Source organism: Bos taurus, chromosome 11 (genome assembly GCF_002263795.3).
Source record: "Bos taurus isolate L1 Dominette 01449 registration number 42190680 breed Hereford chromosome 11, ARS-UCD2.0, whole genome shotgun sequence".
Lineage (NCBI taxonomy): Eukaryota > Metazoa > Chordata > Mammalia > Artiodactyla > Bovidae > Bos > Bos taurus.
Window position 1 is genome coordinate 10,201,779 of NC_037338.1, and position 19,712 is coordinate 10,221,490.

The 19,712-nt window shown below is 48.4% G+C and overlaps 3 protein-coding genes across 7 annotated transcripts; 2 read left to right on the plus strand and 1 right to left on the minus strand.

The window, feature by feature from the left end:
* Nucleotides 1-73: 73 nt before the first annotated feature.
* WDR54 (WD repeat domain 54) lies at nucleotides 74-8,765 on the minus strand. 5 transcript variants are annotated; one of them, XM_059891167.1, is made up of 10 exons: nucleotides 8,676-8,765; nucleotides 3,261-3,548; nucleotides 3,033-3,095; nucleotides 2,439-2,505; nucleotides 2,297-2,350; nucleotides 1,845-1,972; nucleotides 868-968; nucleotides 606-768; nucleotides 338-412; nucleotides 74-262 (listed from the first exon to the last, which is right to left on the minus strand). In XM_059891167.1, exons 2-10 carry the CDS (start codon nucleotides 3,480-3,482, stop codon nucleotides 131-133), a joined length of 1,005 nt encoding a protein of 334 aa, XP_059747150.1. In that variant the 5' UTR covers nucleotides 3,483-3,548; nucleotides 8,676-8,765; the 3' UTR covers nucleotides 74-130.
* Nucleotides 4,027-9,910, plus strand: C11H2orf81 (chromosome 11 C2orf81 homolog). The gene is made up of 4 exons (NM_001110188.2): nucleotides 4,027-4,144; nucleotides 7,868-8,089; nucleotides 8,175-8,396; nucleotides 8,487-9,910. Exons 1-4 carry the CDS (start codon nucleotides 4,127-4,129, stop codon nucleotides 9,843-9,845), a joined length of 1,821 nt encoding a protein of 606 aa, NP_001103658.2. The 5' UTR covers nucleotides 4,027-4,126; the 3' UTR covers nucleotides 9,846-9,910.
* A 621-nt stretch (nucleotides 9,911-10,531) lies between these two features.
* Nucleotides 10,532-17,472, plus strand: MGC152281 (uncharacterized LOC507942). Its single transcript, NM_001101891.2, is given in 6 exon segments — nucleotides 10,532-10,722; nucleotides 10,892-11,131; nucleotides 11,628-11,717; nucleotides 15,380-15,568; nucleotides 16,046-16,152; nucleotides 16,271-17,472. Coding segments are annotated over 6 exon segments (993 nt in total). The 5' UTR covers nucleotides 10,532-10,544; the 3' UTR covers nucleotides 16,460-17,472.
* The last annotated feature ends 2,240 nt before the right edge of the window (nucleotides 17,473-19,712 follow it).

Here is a 19,712-nt window from a genome sequence, read left to right on the forward strand (position 1 = left end):
ATAGCGTTTTATCCCTGGAGCTTATTCACTAGGTGTGAAGTGTGACCATGAGATTGAGTAATCAGACAAGGGCTGGGTGGAGGGGGAGTACTTTATAAATACCACAGGGCAACAGAGGGCTGCTCTTCTCTCATATGCTGCTGAATCTCAGGATCTCAGCGACGTCATAGCCAGTCACAGCAAAGGAGCTGCCTGAGGGGTCACAGAATCGGGCACCACACAGCTGGGTGTCAGGCACACACTCACCATGACAGTGTTCCACCTGGGAGAGAAGACAGCTGTTCAGGCCTGTGGCCTCATCCTCGGGCCCTCATTCCATTCCTCTTATGACACATACCTCAATGTAGCCATCCTCTGGGCTTCTGCTCAACTTCCAGATGTGTACGAAAGTGTCTTCAGCCGCAGAGAGTAGCTATTTTAAAGAAAGGCAAGGAGGACCAGTGGGAGTCAGAATGTGCTGACAGAGGGCTGGTATAGGCTGTAAAGCTCAGTCCAGGTGCCTGGGAAGGGGGCTACCCTGAGAGGCAGAGATAAGTCTGTGGAGTGCCTCTCAACATCCCAGCACCAGGAAACAAGGCTTTGCAAGGTCAGAGCTGGAGACTGACCTTGCCCACCTCAGGAGCCAGGTCCAGGGCACAGATGGCCCGGGCGTGGGCATCGATCTGGACGTGTACAGTTCCTGTACTGGCTTCATATAGACGCACTTGCCCGTTCCCGTAGCCTGCTGCTATGGTTCCCTGCCACAGCTGCACAGAAGAGCACGGGACCCTGCAAGGGTGACATCGCACTTTGATTTCCCAGACCTAAGCCCACTCCCCACCTTGAAGCTACCTCAGGAAGGCCTCAGCCCCCTTCTGCCTCACCTACCCGAATCCTGGAATCTGGGTCAGTAATTTGAATTTGGGCCCTGATCTCCAGACACACAGCAAGCCCGAGTCATCTGCTGTCACAGTGTCAGCCACGCAGTCCTGAGGGGAAAGGCAGGATTAGCCCTTTTTTCTCCCTGCTGGGTCCTGTATACAGGGCAGGAGGGGAAGGGAGGCAGTATTTGCATCTTTGTCTTTCCAGGGAAAGGGGAAGATGTGGAGCCATCACTGGCTGAAAGGGTCTCTTGGAAGCATTAAATGCTTTCGTTATATTCCTTATAGAGTCTGACTCCCTGCCCCAACCCCAGCACACACCCCATGTGTCAGGGTATACAATTGTCCTCATTGGATGAATGATGAAACTAAGGCCACAGTGTTAGGGCCTTCTGGAGGTCTTGCACTAAGCCAGTCACAGTCATGACTGAACTCTGGGACTCTTGACAGCCCCTCAACCCAGGCAGCCAACAGAGCCCATGGGCCCAACTTTGTGCCAGGTGTAGTGTAGCATAGGAATTATAAGATACATACCCTGTTTTCAAGAGGTTTACAATCTAATCAGGGAGGTAAGAGTTGTCTTTGCAGGCAGTGTCAATTCAGGGTTCAGCTAAGGGAGACGAGTGGGGGCTGGAAGAGGGGGAGGCTTCCAGGAGAGGATAGCACTGGAGGTGGGCCTCAATAGGGTGGACTCGCCCAAGCTCAGAGAAGGAAGCCACACATGTCAGAAACCATCGGTCCCAACTCCTCCATTCACACCAGGATCGTAAAGTATGAGTGAACTATTAAGTACCACATAAATAGAAAGTATTTCTGGACTCATCACTGGACTTGAGGTTGCTGAAACTTAGCAAAGTGCACTAATTTGCCCAAAGTCATTCAGCTGCTTAATGGCAAAGCCAAGGCTTGAACCCAGGTCCCCTGCTTTCCCAAGGTGGGGAAGGCCCTCAGATTCACTGGAACAGGTAGGGGGGATCCACTCACCTGTCCCTGGGCAGGCTCAGTGGCAATGTCTGAGATTGGTGTCTGATGCCTTGCCAGCTCTTCACTCAGTACAATGTTGGGACCCTTCGTGGGGATGTCAAACACCAGTACCTGGCCCGACCATGTTCCTGCAGAACCAGTGCTCCACTGATGGCTTCCTGATGCTCCCAGGTCTCCAGCCACCATGTTCAGCCCTCCCTCCATCCCAGAAACCTTAGTAACAAACCCACCTCTCAATGTTCCAACAGCCCCACTCCCAACATTCACTGCCCTTTTCCTATACCATCCTGACCCTCTGAACCCCTCCATGCCTTTTTGGAGTTTCTCAGACCCTCCTTCACTCCCACCCCTCTAGCACTCCACAATTTCCTCAGACCTTCAGCAGCATCCTGGTCAAAGCCCACACCCCTATACCTCAGCACTCTCCAATGCCCTGCCTTTGGCCCCCTCACCCACACAGACGTAGTGGCCACTGGCAGCAATTCCTCGGGCAAACGCAGCCTGCACTGAGTATGAGAGTGGAAAACGATTAGAAGTATTGTCCCCCCTAGGCCCAGCAAACACTCCCTACCCCCAACCCAGTCCTGCAGGTACCTAGAGAGGCATCTCCAGCGTCCAGTGCATGCCAGTAGACCATGACGGAGCCATCAGACTCGTACATCTGGAAGACCAGGGCAAGGACGGGGTCATAACCCAGCTGACCTTTGCTGAGCTCTGTACCAACTACTCCACATACTCATGTTAACCTTAGCCTGTTTAATCCTCAAAATTACCCTGGGAGGGAGGCGCTACTTTTATCTCTATTTAACAGAAGACACTGAGGCTCTGAGAAGTTCACTAAATTGCCCAAGGTCACACAACTAATAGAAGGGCAGATATTGGAGGTGGCACTTAAGAATTGGAAAACAAGGAAGGTATGAAGATGAGAAATGAGGGGGCTAAGCATGAAACAGCTTGGAAATGTTTAGAAGTAAGATCGCTGGGTTGGGAAGATCCCCTGGAGGAGGAAATGGCAACCCACTCCAGTATTCTTGCCTGGAGAATCCCATGGACAGAGGAGCCTGGCCGGCTACAGACCACGGGGTCGCAGTCAGACACGACTGAGCGACTAAGCACAGCACACACACTAGGGGCCTTGGCGAGAAGTTAAGACTCTAGCGGGGGAGGATAGGAAGGTCCTCGTCTTACTTGTATTCCTCGATGAGAGGTGAGTACCAGCAATACTCGGAAAGGGAGGACACACCAGTGGATCTAGAGGGAGATAAATCAGTAAGAAGTAGGGCAGAGGACATGAGGACTCGAAAGTGTGGAAATTCAGACAGTCAGGGAAGGCCTATTCCTTCAGGTTTGGAGAGGAAGTACCGGGTTCTAGGTAGGGCGGGGTTCAGCAACACCACTCCCAACTCCACGCCTCACCTGGGTGATAAGTGGGGGGCTCACTCCAGCGCCCTCCTTAGCGTGGAGTTGGCGCTGGGCCAAGGGCACACCCTCAGGAGCAGCGCTGAGTAGCTGGGCGCTGGGTCCATGAACTACTCCAAAATGAGTGAGGTTGCGGGCGGGCAGCTGCAGCACACTGAGGTTGTTGCACAGGGCGGCCGCCGAGCCTCGAAGCGGGATGGAGCGCTCCCGGCGGAACATTCTTGGGGAGAGACGGTCGATCCCAGGCGCGCGGAAAGCAGAAGATAGCCGAGATTCCTAAGGGGGCTTGGGGGTGGAGTGGTGCTGACAGAAGGCAGTGGGAAAGCCCCCGGCGACTGGGTCGCGAGGTGAATGAACGAGGGCCTCGGGGATGATGATGGGGGTTGGTGGTCACGTGTGTGGGAAGGGTAACGCGGAGCTGGCGAGGGGAACCCTAGGGCTGAGTCATGAGGTGATGGGGGGAACCCCAGAGGAGGAATGGTGATGGCCCAGGACCCAGTGGCCCCAAAAGCCCGAGTCAAGGCAGGATGAAGCAGGGTAGCCCCTAGGCTCTTCCTCCCTCAGCCTGGCTCCCCGAAGCCCCCGGACCAGGTCAGAGTTCACACCAGCAGCTCCGAGACTCCAGAAGCGTTCGGTCTCTCCGAATCCGCCGCCACCATAGAGACGACGCACGTACGCACAGCCGTTGGGTGGGGTGAACTACCCTAACGTGCGACGCGCGGCCGGCGCGGCTGCCAGGGCAACTGTGGGCGGGGCGAGCCTCAGCGCGGCGCGGTTGCCGAGGAGACCGATAGGCTGCAGTAGCAGCTGCGGCTGGACCGGAAAGCTGCTGGAGCCTGGGGGTTGAAGCTACAGTTGAGGCGATGGCGCACGAAGGCCCGGTGAGCTTTAGCTCAGCTGAGGGTGGCCCAGAGCGGGGTTAAGACCAGTGTCCGGAGCGGTGGGCCAACTCTGAGCCACCCGGCATCCGCCTTTCACGCGGGCGTTCAAGATGACCGAGGAAGCCATGTCTGTGCACTAGGACGGAAAACCTACACCTGCACCACGCGCACTCACAAGCATTGTCACACTTGGAGCCTGAGGGAAGGGGGTTAAATGGGTGATGAAGAGCCCAAGAACAAGAAGTAACTTTGACAACAGTTAATGCATTTAATGAGTCTCTTATATTGAGGTACTCATTTAAATGGATAAACCAGAATTGGTCAGGCACTGGGGAGAGGGTGTTGCTAGATAGGTTTCATTTGGAGAATTTCGGGAGGAATAAATGGATTAAACAACAATTCTGAGGCTGCACTTGAAAGTCAATTGTTTAAAAGCCAAGAAACTCTAAAATAGACTGAAGAGCATTCATGCAGTAATACCTCCAACCCCTCTGGTCAGGCCATTTCTAGGTGTAGCCATTAGCGCGGGTGTAATGAGAGCCTGGGCGTGGTTGTCTAAGGAATCAACTCTCCTCTCCCAGCCCTACCTACCCCTGCTCTGGCCAAGCCTGAACGGGGCTGTGGACCGTTCCTTGGGCTTGCCAACAGAACTGTTCTCACTAGCAGAGAGGGGAAACGAAACAAGGGATTTTGAGTTCAGTGTGAGGTTTAGGAAACACCAGAGTTGGGGGAGAATGAATTTTGGGGAACACCATGTATGAAGCAATAATGTTGGGGGTGGGGAGACAAAAGTTAGGGAAATTGTGTTGGGGGTAAATTTTAGAAGGAATCAGCTTCAGGGAAACTGTTGTGGGGAAATTAAGAGGCTCCCAATAATTTACTAGTAAATTCGTATGTCCCTAAAATGGGTTTTGGGGAGACTAGACTTTTTTTTCAGTGGGTTTTTCTTGATTATAAAAGGATATAAAGTCATTGTAGAGAACTTATAAACTGGAGAAGAGTGTAGGAAAAAAACATATACACGGTGCTTTCCTTTTCTTCAACACATATAGGTTTACACACCTGAGATCATACTTGATATGTAATTTTATATCGTTTCTTTCATTTAAGATTACATCATAAGTATTTTCTTATGCTATTGTAAATTCTTCCTAAAGACTGCCTTTAATCATCACATAATATTTCATCATATAGGTAGCACACAATTAGCCACCTATTTTCCTTGTTAGATGTATGTTTTCAATATTCTGCTATTATAAATGACATCGCAGGGAATATTTTAGAGAATATATTTTCAGAGTATGCCTTTGTGTATTTAGAAAATGGAATTGGTACTTTTGAAGATTGGATATCTTTTCAAATGTTTATTAGTCATCAATAGTTCCACTTTTGTGAAATATTATGTTCTTATTATCCTTGGAGATCTTATGGTTATAAAAATTTATATGCATTTTTAATGTATTTGGGAATATCTTTTTAAAAAATTTGTTGCATGTATTTTTGGTTTAGGAAGCAGGATAAAGCCAAGCTCTGGAGTCAGACAGACCTGCATATGAATTATGACTCTACTACTTCCTTACTCTGTGATCTTAGGCAAATTCTGTAAAATGGGGATAAAAATAGTATGTAGTCTAAAAAATGTAGGAACTGAATCCATGTATGTGACTAATATACTTTCAGTTCAGTTCAGTTGCTCAGTCGTGTCCGACTCTTTGCAACCCCATGAATCGCAGCACGCCGGGCCTCCCTGTCCATCACAAACTCCCAGAGTTCACCCAGACTCACGTCCATCGAGTTAGTGATGCCATTCAGCCATCTCATCCTCTGTCGTCCCCTTCTCCTCCTGCCCCCAATCCCTCCCAGCATCAGAGTCTTTTCCAATGAGTCAACTCTTCGCATGAGGTGGCCAAAGTACTGGAGTTTCAGCTTTAGCATCGTTCCTTCCAAAGACATCCCAGGGCTGATCTCCTTCAGAATGGACTGCTTGGAGCTCCTTGCAGTCCAAGGGACTCTCAAGAGTCTTCTCCAACACCACAGTTCAAAAGCATCAATTCTTTGGTGCTCAGCCTTCTTCACAGTCCAACTCTCACATCCATACATGACCACAGGAAAAACCATAGCCTTGACTAGACGAACCTTTGTTGGCAAAGTAATGTCTCTGCTTTTGAATATGCTATCTAGGTTGGTCATAACTTTCCTTCCAAAGAGTAAGCATTTTATAATTTCATGGCTGCAGTCACCATCTGCAGTGATTTTGGAGCTCCAAAAAATAAAGTCTGACCCTTTTTCCACTGTTTCCCCATCTATTTCCCATGAAGTGATGGGACCTGATGCCATGATCTTAGTTTTCTGAATGTTGAGCTTTAAGCCAACTTTTTCACTCTCTTTCACTTTCATCAAGAGGCTCTTTAGTTCCTCATCACTTTCTGCCATAAGGGTGGTGTCATCTGCATATCTGAGGTTACTGATATTTCTCCCGGCAATCTTGATTCCAGCTTGTGTTTCTTCCAGTCCAGCATTTCTCATGATGTACTCTGCATATAAGTTAAATAAGCAGGGTGACAATATACAGCCTTGACGTACTCCTTTTCCTATTTGGAACCAGTCTGTTGTTCCATGTCCAGTTCTAACTGTTGCTTCCTGACCTGCATATAGTTTAAGTGCCAGTAAATGATAACTACTGTTATCAGCTTGTAATTAGGAATTTTAAGAAAAAGCACAGGAAAATTTGACATATATATATATGTGTATATACACATGTGTATATAAATACATATACAGTTGCTGCTGCTGCTGCTAAGTCGCTTCAGTCATGTCCGACTCTGTGTGACCCCATAGACGGCAGCCCACCAGGCTCCCCCATCCCTGGGTTTCTCCAGGCAAGAACACTGGAGTGGGTTGCCATTTCCTTCTCCAATGCATGAAAGTGAAAAGTGAAAGTGAAGTTGCTCAGTCGAGTCCAACTCTTAGCGACCCCATGGACTTCAGCCCACCAGGCTCCTCCATCCATGGGATTTTCCAGGCAAGAGTACTGGAGTGGGGTGCCATTGCCTTCTCCATATATAGAGTTACCTACCCATTTCTTTATTATTTCTTACATTACTTTTATGCTTAGGCAGCTGTTTCTCACCCAGAGATTATATGACAATTTAAACTATTTTCCCTACATTTTATCTTTTGTTTTAATTTTGTTTTGTTTGTATGCGTGCTTTAATTCATCTGGAATTTATTTAGATGTATATTGTGAAATGAGGATCTAAGTTGATTTGGGGAATGGGAGGAAATGGGAAACACACCAATAATTCCTGCTGTTTATTGAATTTTTCAAATTCCTGAACTCTCAAGAATTTTGAATACTTTGAACTAGCACAAATAACAAGGACTGTGCAGTTAGAGCTATATATAGCCTGGGCTCACTGTGTAATCCCAAGCAAGTGGAGGTGAACTGCTATCAGGCTTCAGTTCCTTTGTCTGTGAAATGGACTGAGTGAGCTGTTTGAAAAATTAAATCGGCTAGGTCACCTGAAAAGCATCTGTCACATAGTAGGCTCTTAGTAGTAAATTGTCCCTTTCTAAAGGCCTTTCCTAAAAAAAATTAAAAATAAATAAATAAATAAAGGCCTTTCCTTCGTCTTAGACAACCTAAGGAAGCTTCCTCCTAACCCATAACTGGTGCTCCACTCCTCGGTTTCCCGCCCTGAGTGCCCTATTCCTTTCCCACAGAGGCAGGTCCGAGACCGCGGGATGACCCGATCCAAGGCGGAAAAGGTGCGGCCACCTACGGTTCCGGTGCCGCAGGTGGACATCGTGCCTGGGCGGCTCACTGAGGCCGAATGGATAGCGTTCACGGCTCTCGAAGAGGGCGAGGACGTTGTGGGCGACATCTTGGCTGATCTGGTGGCCCGAGTCATAGACTCCGCCTTTAAAGTCTATCTGACCCAGCAGGTAGGCCTGGATCCTTGTCCTTCAGACACATCTCCCCTCTCCTGACCCCTCCCTGCCGGACTGAGACCCTTTCTCGCCTCCGCAGTGCATTCCATTCACCATCAGTCAGGCACGGGAGGCCATGCTGCAGATCACCGAGTGGCGCTTTTTGGCTCGGGACGAGGGAGAATCTGCAGTGGCAGAGGACCCCACATGGGGCGAGGATGAGGAGCCCTTGGCTTGCACGACGGATGCCTGGGCTCAGGGATCCGTGCCGGTGCTGCACGCCCGGGCCTCGATGGGGCTGGAGGAGACGTTTCAAGGCGAAGTAAGCCCAGCCTCCAGCTGCCGCCCACCTCTTACCGCCGCCCCCGATCCATTACTCACCCCTGACCTCCACCCCTGTGCATTTTCCCAGGACCAAGACAGCGTGGACCAGATCCCTTTAGGAGGATCGTGGACGGATTCAGGCTCTCAGGAGCCGATGGAATCTTGGGAGCTAACTGTCACCCCGGACTCTCCACCCACGCCCGAGTTGCTTCAGGAGACAGGGCCCCGGAGTCCTTTGGAGAAACTAGGTGATCAGTCGAGGAGCGACCAGACTGACCTGTTTGCAGTCGGATCCTCGAACTCGAGCAGCCAACTGTCGATGGAGATGGTGCCGGCAGGCAGTACCCACGCTTCTCTGGAGCTGTCCTTGGTAGCCAGCCCTCAGGCCTCTGTCGAGCGGGCACAGCCCATCAGCTCTCAGTTCTCTCTCGAGGACCTCTACAATTGCACGCCCCAGCCGCACGCGGCTGGAGACCGGCTGGAACTCAGGGAGGAAAAGGTGCCCCTCATCCCCTCGCGGGTGTTGGTGTCCGATCCCTCCGCGGGCGGCCCCACCACGCTCAACCCCTCGGCGGGATTCCAGCCGCAGCCGCCGTGGCTGGCTGAAGAGCGGCCCAGCGCACTTCACTCCAGAATTGGCCGTAAGGGGACGACGGCGCGTCTGGACCCCGCGCGGCTGCCGCGCCCCTGGGTGCGCCCGCTGTCGGAGGTCCTGGTCCCAGACTCGGAGGGCCGCCCCTTGGAGGCCTACCGGGGGCGCCAGCGGGGCGAGAAGACCGAGGCCCCAGCCGGACCGCAAGCCTCCCGCCCCAGCTGCCGCGTCTCCCGGTCAGAGTTCTTCCCTTTCCCACCTGGCGTTCCTGTCCGAACTTTGGGCCCTGGTCTAAGCCTCCAGTTCCCTACTCTAAACTTAGGCCTACCATCGCCAGGCTTTGGTTCAAAGCTTCCCTTCCCCAGTCCCGGGCTCCGTTTTCTCGCCACACACCGGGCGCGCCCGGACATGGCACGCAGCCCCAGCCCCAAATTATGGCCGGGTGCTAAGTGGCCCAGCGGCTGGGAGGGGGAGGCCGAACTGCTGGGTGAGCTCTGGGCCGGTCGCACCCGTGTACCTCCGCAGGGCCTGGACCTTGGGGACCGGGAGAGCCAGGATCCTCACCAATATCGTCATCCCGTGCCTCAAGTTCTGGAGGCCACGTCCCAGGTGACGTGGAAGCCCGTGTTGCTGCCGGGAGCATTGAAGCTGGCTCCTGGTGTGAGCATGTGGAACCCAAGTACGCAGGTGCTGCTTAGCTCCTCTGAGCCTCAACGGAACGACAGAGAAGGCAGCGCCTCTCCTCCCATCCATACAGGTGCCCCGAAGCCCCAGGTGACTGTGGCACAGCTAATGAACTCAGCCCTCAAAATGTGGTCACTCCCCTCCAAGCGCCTGCCCAATTCTAAGCCCTAGGCATTGGGAATTCTACCTTCCTTCTGTCTGCTTGCTAGAAATAAACAGCCGAGTTGCCTTAAGAATTGGCCTGATGTCCATCAGTTCCTTCCAAGTGTGTACTCTCACTGAACTGGAGAGGTCTATAAGAACACAGAACATAATTACGTTACACCCTTAGGAGACCCTGCTTTAGGGTCAAGGTGGCTCTCCAGGAGAGGCATTCTGGAGAACCATCCCCATTTCCACAAAGGAGCACGCAAGGGTTGCAAGAGGGATCTGCCTCAGTTGGGAGAACTTAGTCTCCTTCCAGTAGGGGAAGAAGGGGTGGCTCTGTTTAAGCACAGAGTGATTCAAGACATGAGGAATTTGATTTTCAGTCCCTGGAGCTCTATCAATTCACCTTAGAGTGCGTATCCAAGTTTTCTGTGAATACAAATTTGAGGCTATGCAGGATTTAGGGAAACTCTGACTCCCTTGATCTTTGACCAGCATTGGATTGAGGCAATCAGATAGCGAGTGAAAATAATTTAAGGAGGAACTCACTCTCAGGTTCAAATGGGATACTCGAACACATCCAAGAGTGAGTGGTGCCTCCTTAAATTTTGTGCTTTATGCTCCACATCAACCTGTTGGCTGGTCCTACTCTGCTCTGACTAGTCCCTCCCCGCCCCACTTCCGTGGGCAGCACTTCCTGGGGGTGGGCCAGTCTTCTCTGCCATGTCTCTGTGGTCTGTACTCAGCAGCCCAGTATGGGGTCCTGGCTCTGCCCTCCTCATTCTGGTCCTCCTGCTTAGACTAAGTGTGCAGATCTGGCATAAGTTTTATCTCTGGGACCTCCAGCACTGCTCCACGGATTTGACTGGGAAGACAGCAGTGGTGACTGGGGCCAACAGTGGTGAGTGTTCCTCCTGACCTGCCACAACCACAGCCTCCAACTGCCCCAACAGGGAGGGCAGAGAGGAGGACCAGCTCCCACTGTCAGAACCCTTGTTTCCCACCCTACTTGCTCCATTGCCCTCTAGTCACTCCCCAGACTAGCATACTCTGAAGCTGCCCTCCCACAGGCATTGGGAAGGCTGTGTCCCAGGAGCTGGCCCACCGCGGGGCCCGTGTGATCCTGGCCTGCCGTAGCCGAGAGCGAGGACAGCAAGCCCTGGCTGAGATACAAGCAACATCTAAGAGCAACCGCCTCCTACTTGGTGAAGTGGACCTGAGCTCTATGGCCTCCATTCGGAGCTTTGCTCAGCGGCTGCTGCAGGAGTGTCCTGAGATTCATCTATTGGTTAACAATGCTGCAGTCTGTGGTATGTGCCTTGACTTACTTCCCCTAAACACATTTCCAGAATTTCATTTCTAGCTCAGGGACCTCAAAACAGGCATCCTTAAAGCCTAACCTGTACATCCCATGGAAACTCTCTAATTCAGACACTATCCTGAAAAACCTAAAATTATAGTCTCAAACATCATTGCCCCCATCTCAACACATCCATGCTCCTGTGGTGTTTCTGTGCTGGGTTTAGTCACTCAGTCGTGTCCAACTCTTAGTGACCCCATGGACTGTAGCCCTCCAGGCTCCTCTGCCCATGGAATTCTGTAGGCATACTGGAGTGGTTACCGTGCCCTCCTCCAGGGGATCTTCACAACCAAGGGATCCAACCCAGGTCTCCTACCTTGCAGGTGGATTCTTTACTGTCTGAGCCACCAGGGCATTTCTATTGAACCCAATATATCCTCCCCAGATTTTGTCTCCCTCAGGATTCTCACTCCATCACCCACTACCTATGTTTTCATCTTCCACAGGGTTCCCTACCACACTTACTCCAGAGGGCCTTGATCTCACCTTTGCAACCAACTACACTGGACCCTTTCTGCTCACAAATCTGCTCCAAGGTAAGGAAGGATGGGTACTTACCTTCTGTGTGACCCCTGCTTTTCCATTCCTCTAGCATTTTCATGGCTTACTGTCTGTCATGGTCATCTCCTTTCCCTTGGCACCCAGATGCATGCTGAGTAATGACCCAATACATTTTAACTTTTCATACTTGGCATCAGTCAAGATTAGGAGACTGGTAATGGAATCAGTTAGCCCCCAGATATCCATACAACAAGCAGGAGGATATAAGATCTACACCACACCTCTCTTTCCCTCAGGTCTGTGTTCTAGCCAGACCAGTAGACTCAATCATCTCAGGTCTGAGTTCTAGCCACACTGGTAGAGTCAGTCATCTCAACAAAAGCTTCTTGAGGGTGGTATTAGGCTACTAGGTTTAAGGAGGCTGTGTTCTCCTAGGGAAGGGAGGGTTTAAGCAGCAGGCGCATTCTCCCTAACATTTTCCCTGGATTGTCTGATAGCCTGTTTATAATTTTATTTATTGATTGATTGATTTTTGGCCGTGCTGGGTCTTCCTTGCTGCATGGGCTTTCTCTAGCTGCCCTGCAAGGCTTCTCGTTGCAGTGGCCTCTCTTTTTGTGGAGCACAGGCTCTAGGATGCCCGGGCTTCAGTAGTTCCGGCCTGCGGGCTCAGGAGTTGCAGCTCATCTGTGCTGGGGCTCAATGGTCACGGTGCACGGGCCCAGCTGCTCTGCGGCACGTGGGGTCCTCCTGGATCAGGGATTGAACTCGTGTCTCCTGTATTGGCAGGCAGATTCTTTACCACTGAGCCATCTAGGAAGCTCTCTAATAGCCTCTTTAAAAGAAAATTAATTTTTTGTTCAGGTAATGAATAGATGTCCAAAGTACAAAAGGGTATATAGAAAAAGAAAGAAAGAAAAGAAAAACTCTCCTCCTCTCCTGGAAAATCAGCTGCCCATTCCCTTCCTGGGAGGCAACTCCTATTGCCAGGTCTCATGTACCCTTTAGTGAGCAATTAAATTAGTCCTGACTGGAAAGTGAACAAAGAGCAAGGCCAAGCTCTATGGCCTATTAATACATTAATACGTAATGTATTAATATATGTTTTGCCCTTTTCCAAAAATTGTAACGTGCTACAATACCCTGTGTCTTGCTCAGTAATAATTTCTTGAACTGTCTTCTTGTTACTAAAAAGTATGTGTGGGGGGGGTCTGACTGCTCGCCACTCAAAAGCCAATAAACAGGCCAGGTTCATGGAAAGGAAAGTTTGCTCTATTTCGGATTCTGGCAGCTAGTGGTAGGGAGGGTGGCGGACATCTGTGCAAAGGCCGACTCCACCACCGGACAAGCACTGGGTGAGAGCTTTGATAGACAGAGTGTGTGTAGGGGGGAGATTACATGTGGAAACAGTGCATTTATCTCTAAGAGTCATCTTCAATTGGTCATCAGTGGTCTGACTAGCATCATCTTCATTGTTTTAGGTAGAGTTAATCTTCAGTCCTAGGTACAGTCTGGTCACCATGGAGTTAACTTTTCCACCTGATATTTTGGTATCTATAAGACAACTCACAGGATATGGCTCAACATATTATCTATAACCCTTGAGAAAGAATTAAAGGTCCTTAACTATGCTTAATGACTAAATTACTATTATTTAGTCTCTTTAGACAGTTTTCCTTTGTTTCAGCCATTTTTCACTTTTCTGATTAAACTTATTCTTTGATTAAAGTTTTCTATAGACAAAAGGCGGGCAGAGGACATGGGGCGGGGAGAGGGGCAAGGACCATATGGTCCTGCTCTGTTTCATTCTCTCCTATCTCCTCTGTCTAGTCTATTCTCCCTTCTATGTCTTCTAAGAAATCACCTTTCATCACATCACTTTCTTGCTTCAAATTTTTAGAGGCATTCTAACCTTTATACAATAACTAAGCTGTTTATCTCCACTTACAAAACCTCCGGCAGACTGAGAGCCTCGCCTTGACCTTTCCCAAACCCACGCCCTCATCTTCAGCCAAGATTTTTTCTCTCTTAGGCCACACTCTGTCTTCTAAATCCTGGCTGTAATTTGCACATGTGTTTCCCTCTATTTGGAATATCCTTTCCCATCCTTTTAGCTTGGCTAACTTAATTCAGCTTCCAGCACTCAGCACAGATACCACTCGTGCTGTGGATCCTGTCCTGACACCTCTGCCTCCCACCCGGTGTCCCCATTTTCCTCATAGCTCAGGTGGTAAAGAATCTGCCTACACAGCAGGAGACCTGGGTTGGGAAGATCCCCTGGAGAAGGAAATGGCAACCCACTCCAGGATTGGAGATGGAGATTGGAGATTGCCTGGAGAATCTCATGGACAGAGGAGCCTGGCAGGCGGTCCCTGTGGTCGCAAAGAATTGGACACGACTTAGCAACTAAACCACCACCACCACCTGAGCCCCTGTAAACAGCTCTGTTCCTGTACAGATGCTGTTGCATGAAGATCAGTCTCCAACTAGGTTGTGAGCCCCTTTGGTCTTTATGTCACTATGTTTGCAAGTCTGGAGTTCACTGTCCTCTTTAAGAATAATTTTCTCTTCAGCAAATTATGGCTGAATACCTCCACTCAATTTTTCATTTGTGATTCTTCATGAGGGCTTAAAATAGCTTTAGTATTTTGAAACAATAAGTAAACTCTATGTGATAACTATAATTTTTTATACTTTATATAATCCAGACTTTTTTTTGTATAGTTAGGAAACTCTTTTCTTCCCCAAAGATTTGCTTGTACCTCTTCTATTGATAGTAATTTTACTTTCATTCTTTTGGAAGATAAATTCCAAATTTTTTTTAATTAAAAAAATTTTTTTAATAAAACTCTTTCCCAAGAATCTCTGCACATATTTCTTTTCCCCTAAGCCTAGCACCCATATGTCTTTAGTGCCTAGCATGGTGTCTGCCATAATTCAGGGGCGCAGTGAATATTTGTGGGATGAATTCAGTTCAGTTCAGTTCAGTCGCTCAGTCGTGTCTAACTCTTTGCAACCCCATGAATCGCGGCACGCCAGGCCTCCCTGTCCATCACAAACTCCCGGAGTTCACTCAGACTCAAGTCCATCGAGTCAGTGATGCCATCCAGCCATCTCATCCTCTGTCGTCCCCTTCTCCTCCTGCCCCCAATCCCTCCCAGCATCAAAGTCTTTTCCAATGAGTCAGCTCTTCGCATGAGGTGGCCAAAGTACTGGAGTTTCAGCTTCAGCATCATTCCCTCCAAAGAAATCCCAGGGCTGATCTCCTTCAGAATGGACTGGTTGGATCTCCTTGCAGTCCAAGGGACTTAAGTGAATGAATAAATGTATGAATGTGTGAAAGCCAATTTTCACAGCATTTCCAGCCTCTCCTCCCCATTCTTAGCCATCAGCAAAATAAAAATATAAACAAGGATTAATTAAATTAGCTTCAGCTGGCAAGCGGCAGAAAAGGGAAAACTCCACTTTTACTTTAGGCCAAAAAAAAAAAAAAAAACCACACTAAAATAAAACAAGAAGAACCACCTTCGTAAAGCAGCTAATGAAAATAGTCACAGTCACATTACACTCTGCACGGGGCCCACTGACTGTCTTCTGAAAGCCTGGGATGGACCCTGCTCTCCTGTAGTCTCGTGGAGAGTGGGCATGGGGGTTTACTCCATGACTTGGATTAAGGGTATGTGCTCTTCTCTCCACCTAGGGGCCCTGCAGCGGGCAGGGTCAGCCCGGGTGGTGAATGTATCTTCCTTCCGGCAATCACATGGGTACATTGATGAGGATCATCTGATAGGGGCGGGTAGACCTTTGACCTTCAACCAGAACTATGATTGCAGCAAACTGCTTTTGGCCTCGTTCACTGGGAAGCTTGCCCAGAGACTTCAAGGAACAGGTAACTGCCTCTGACACTCCCTACCCTTCCACTCCCATCACGACCTCCCAACCCTTCCCATCTCATTCCAATATATTCTGGCCTTAAAATACTCCCAATATCCCCAAGCCAGCTGTTAATCTCTTATCATTTATCATCGGTGCACCCAGTATTTCTCTCAATCCCATCTTCCTACCTCCTTTTCATTCTTTTCCAACTTTCTCATCATCCACAACTTCCCTCTCCTCCAACACCACCCATCATATTCCCCCTGAAGATCACCCCATGCTTTCTAATACTTCTATGTCCTTACTGGCTTGGGCATTGCCATTCATGTAAGTTGTGAAACACGGACTTCTCTGGCACCACCCCCAAGTCTCTTGTCGCCTCTACCCGACAGAAGTGGTAGGATCCCTCCTTACTGCACACTGCAGAACCACACTTAACCCTTCCTTCCCACCATCCTCCTCTCACTTCACCACGCACCACACTTCTCAGGTGTGACCGTGAACTCTGTGGACCCGGGCGTTGTGTACACGAAAATCATGAAGCACTTCTCCTGGTCCTATCGCTTCCTCTTCTGGCTCCTCAGCTTCTTCTTTAAGGTGGGTAGTGGAGAAGCTGGCGGTGCCTGAAGAGGGTGGGTCAGGGCTCTGCTGCTCAGCGTCCCGGTAAGTTAGAGCTTGCCTGGCTTTACTCTTCACTTCCTCTATGTCTCTACAGGATAGCAAACAAGGTGCAGTCCCAGTCCTCTACCTGAGCTTAGCCAAGGAGCTGGATGGCATTTCTGGAAAACATTTTAGCAGTTCCTGTGTGATAACTCTTCCCCCTGAAGCTGCTCAGGATCCTCATGTGGCCCAAAGCCTCTGGAATACTTCAGTCCGACTAACAAACCTAGACAAGATGGACTGATCTTCTGTGGCCCCTGCCTTAACTAGCCACCCTCCCTCTGACTCCCAGCCCTTACTCTGATTATGCCTTCTGTTTGCCTGCTCCAAGGATCAATCTCTTTGTCTAGTAGAGTGACCACTTCCTCTTTCTGTTGGTTCAGGGGCATGAGACCTCAGATCAGCCAGGGGACAGTTTCAGCTTCTACTTTATTGCTAGTTGTCTGATAGAAGTATTCATGTCTTAGGCACTGGGATCTCCAGACCTTCTGAGTCCCACATTGTAGGGACAGGGACTAAGACTCCTTTCAGTGGGTATTAGACATGCCAATAAGAGGGGAAACTTCTATCTATTGCCCTTGGTTCCTGGCCTTGGGAGAGGCAGCACCACAGTGTCCTCTGGATCAAGGTGTGTGCCGCATCCTGCTGGAAGCAGTCTAACTCCATAGGGTGCTGTCTCCCAGCTGTACCGTAACTGAACCTACAGGTAACCCTTCCACCTGTCTATCAAGCCAGCTGCTCCTGAGTGCTGAGTCCTGCAATAAAGATAGTGAATTCTGAGAGAGAGAGACCACTGTTTCTTTCAAAAGCTAAATGAATTTCGAAATAAACTTTTCAAATTTCACATACACAATGCCTGTATATGTATGTATCTACTTGGGAGGATTGAAGTTTTTATGACAATGAGTTGTTCTAAACATGAAAAGTATGTACTTTTATCTATCTAAATCTTTTTAATATCTTTATAAATTTTTGAATAAAGATCTTATACAAGCTTTACTATATTTAATTTCAGATACCTTACTTTTTATGCTATTGCAAATGATATTTTAAAATTTGTATATTAATCGTATATCATTGAGAAACTTTACTGTTATCTAATTGTGATAAGTCATCCATACATTCTTTTGGTTTTTGCACATGGAAAATCATACCAACTAGGAATAATAACATTTATTTCTCCTCTTTCAATTAATATAAATTTTATTTCTTTTCCTAGACCTTAACTGATTTTCTGCTATTAAACCAAACTTGCATTTAAACCAACTTTGTCAGAGTGCTAATTTTGTATGAAAAAAAGTGGATGTTAGTTGCACAGTCATGTCTGACTCTTTGTGATCCTGTGGACTGTAGCCTGCCAAGATACTCTGTCCATGGAATTCTCCAGGCAAGTTTACTGGAGTGGGTTGCCATTTCCTTCTCCAGGGGATCTTCCCAACGCAGGAATTGAACCTGGGTCTCCTGTATTGTAGGCAGATTCTTTACCGACTGGGCCACTAGGGAAGCCGCTAGTATATAATTTGGTATACATGGCTAAATTTAGTATACTCATGTTTTTGTTTGGAACTATTTATTCATATAGTTTTGCAAAAAAGCAAAATGGCTGTCTGGGGAGGCCTTACAAATAGCTGTGAAAAGAAGAGAAGCGAAAAGCAAAGGAGAAAAGGAAAGATATAAACATCTGAATGCAGAGTTCCAAAGAATAGCAAGAAGAGATAAGAAAGCCTTCTTCAGCGATCAATGCAAAGAAATAGAGGAAAACAACAGAATGGGAAAGACTAGGGATCTCTTCAAGAAAATCAGAGACACCAAAGGAACATTTCATGCAAAGATGAGCTCGATAAAGGACAAAAATGGTATGGACCTAACAGAAGCAGAAGATATTAAGAAGAGATGGAAAGAATACAGAGAAGAACTATACAAAAAAGATCTTCACAACCCAGATAATCACGATGGTGTGATCACTGACCTAGAGCCAGACATCCTGGAATGTGAAGTCAAGTGGGCCTTAGAAAGCATCACTACAAACAAAGCTAGTGGAGGTGATGGAATTCCAGTTGAGCTATTCCAAATCCTGAAAGATGATGCCGTGAAAGTGCTGCACTCAATATGCCAGCACATTTGGAAAACTCAGCAGTGGCCACAGGTCTGGAAAAGGTCAGTTTTCATTCCAATCCCAAAGAAAGGCAATGCCAAAGAAGGCTCAAACTACCACACAATTGCACTCATCTCACACACTAGCAAAGTAATGCTCAAAATTCTCCAAGCCAGGCTTCAGCAATATGTGAACCGTGAACTTCCAGATGTTCAAGCTGGTTTTAGAAAAGGCAGAGGAACCAGAAATCAAATTGCCAACATCCACTGGATCATGGAAAAAGCAAGAGAGTTCCAGAAAAACATCTATTTCTGCTTTGTTGACTATGCCAAAGCCTTTGACTGTGTGGATCACAATAAACTGTGGAAAATTCTGAAAGAGATGGGAATACCAGACCACCTGATCTGCCTCTTGAGAAATTTGTATGCAGGTCAGGAAGCAACAGTTAGAACTGGACATGGAACAACAGACTGGTTCCAAATAGGAAAAGGAGTACGTCAAGGCTGTATATTGTCACCCTGCTTATTTAACTTCTATGCAGAGTACATCATGAGAAACGCTGGACTGGAAGAAACACAAGCTGGAATCAAGATTGCCGGGAGAAATATCAATAACCTCAGATATGCAGATGACACCACCCTTATAGCAGAAAGTGAAGAGGAACTCAAAAGCCTCTTGATGAAAGTGAAATTGGAGAGTGAAAAAGTTGGCTTAAAGTTCAACATTCAGAAAATGAAGATCATGGCATCCAGTCCCACCACTTCATGGGAAATAGATGGGGAAACAGTGGAAACAGTGTCAGACTTTATTTCTTTGGGCTCCAAAATCACTGCAGATGGTGACTGCAGCCATGAAATTAAAAGACGCTTACTCCTTGGAAGGAAAGTTATGACCAACCTAGATAGCATGTTCAAAAGCAGAGACATTACTTTGCCAACAAAGGTTCGTCTAGTCAAGGCTATGGTTTTTCCTGTGGTCATGTATGGATGTGAGAGTTGGACTGTGAAGAAGGCTGAGTGCTGAAGAATTGATGGTTTTGAACTGTGGTGTTGGAAAAGACTCTTGAGAGTCCCTTGGACTGCAAGGAGATCCAACCAGTCCATTCTGAAGGAGATCAGCCCTGGGATTTCTTTGGAAGGAATGATTCTGAAGCTGAAACTCCAGTACTTTGGCCACCTCATGCGAAGAGTTGACTCATTGGAAAAGACTCTGATGCTGGGAGGGTTTGGGGGCAGGAGGAGAAGGGGACGACAGAGGATGAGATGGTTGGATGGCATCACTGACTCGATGGACGTGAGTCTGGGTGAACTCCAGGAGTTGGTGATGGACAGGGAGGCCTGGCGTGCTGAGATTCATGGGGTCGCAAAGAGTGAGACACGACTGAGCGACTGATCTGATCTGA

Excerpts from the sequence above, each read along its gene's own strand:
- WDR54 (XM_059891167.1), bottom strand. The coding sequence starts at position 3,482 with ATGTTCCGCCGGGAGCGCTCCATCCCGCTTCGAGGCTCGGCGGCCGCC. Across the intron at positions 2,506-3,032 it reads CCTCTCATCGAGGAATACAA|ATGTACGAGTCTGATGGCTC; the intron begins GTAAGACGAGGA and ends CTGGTCTTCCAG. Across the intron at positions 969-1,844 it reads CTGAGCCTGCCCAGGGACAG|GACTGCGTGGCTGACACTGT; the intron begins GTGAGTGGATCC and ends CTTTCCCCTCAG.
- C11H2orf81 (NM_001110188.2), top strand. Across the intron at positions 8,090-8,174 it reads AAGTCTATCTGACCCAGCAG|TGCATTCCATTCACCATCAG; the intron begins GTAGGCCTGGAT and ends TCGCCTCCGCAG. Across the intron at positions 8,397-8,486 it reads AGGAGACGTTTCAAGGCGAA|GACCAAGACAGCGTGGACCA; the intron begins GTAAGCCCAGCC and ends GCATTTTCCCAG.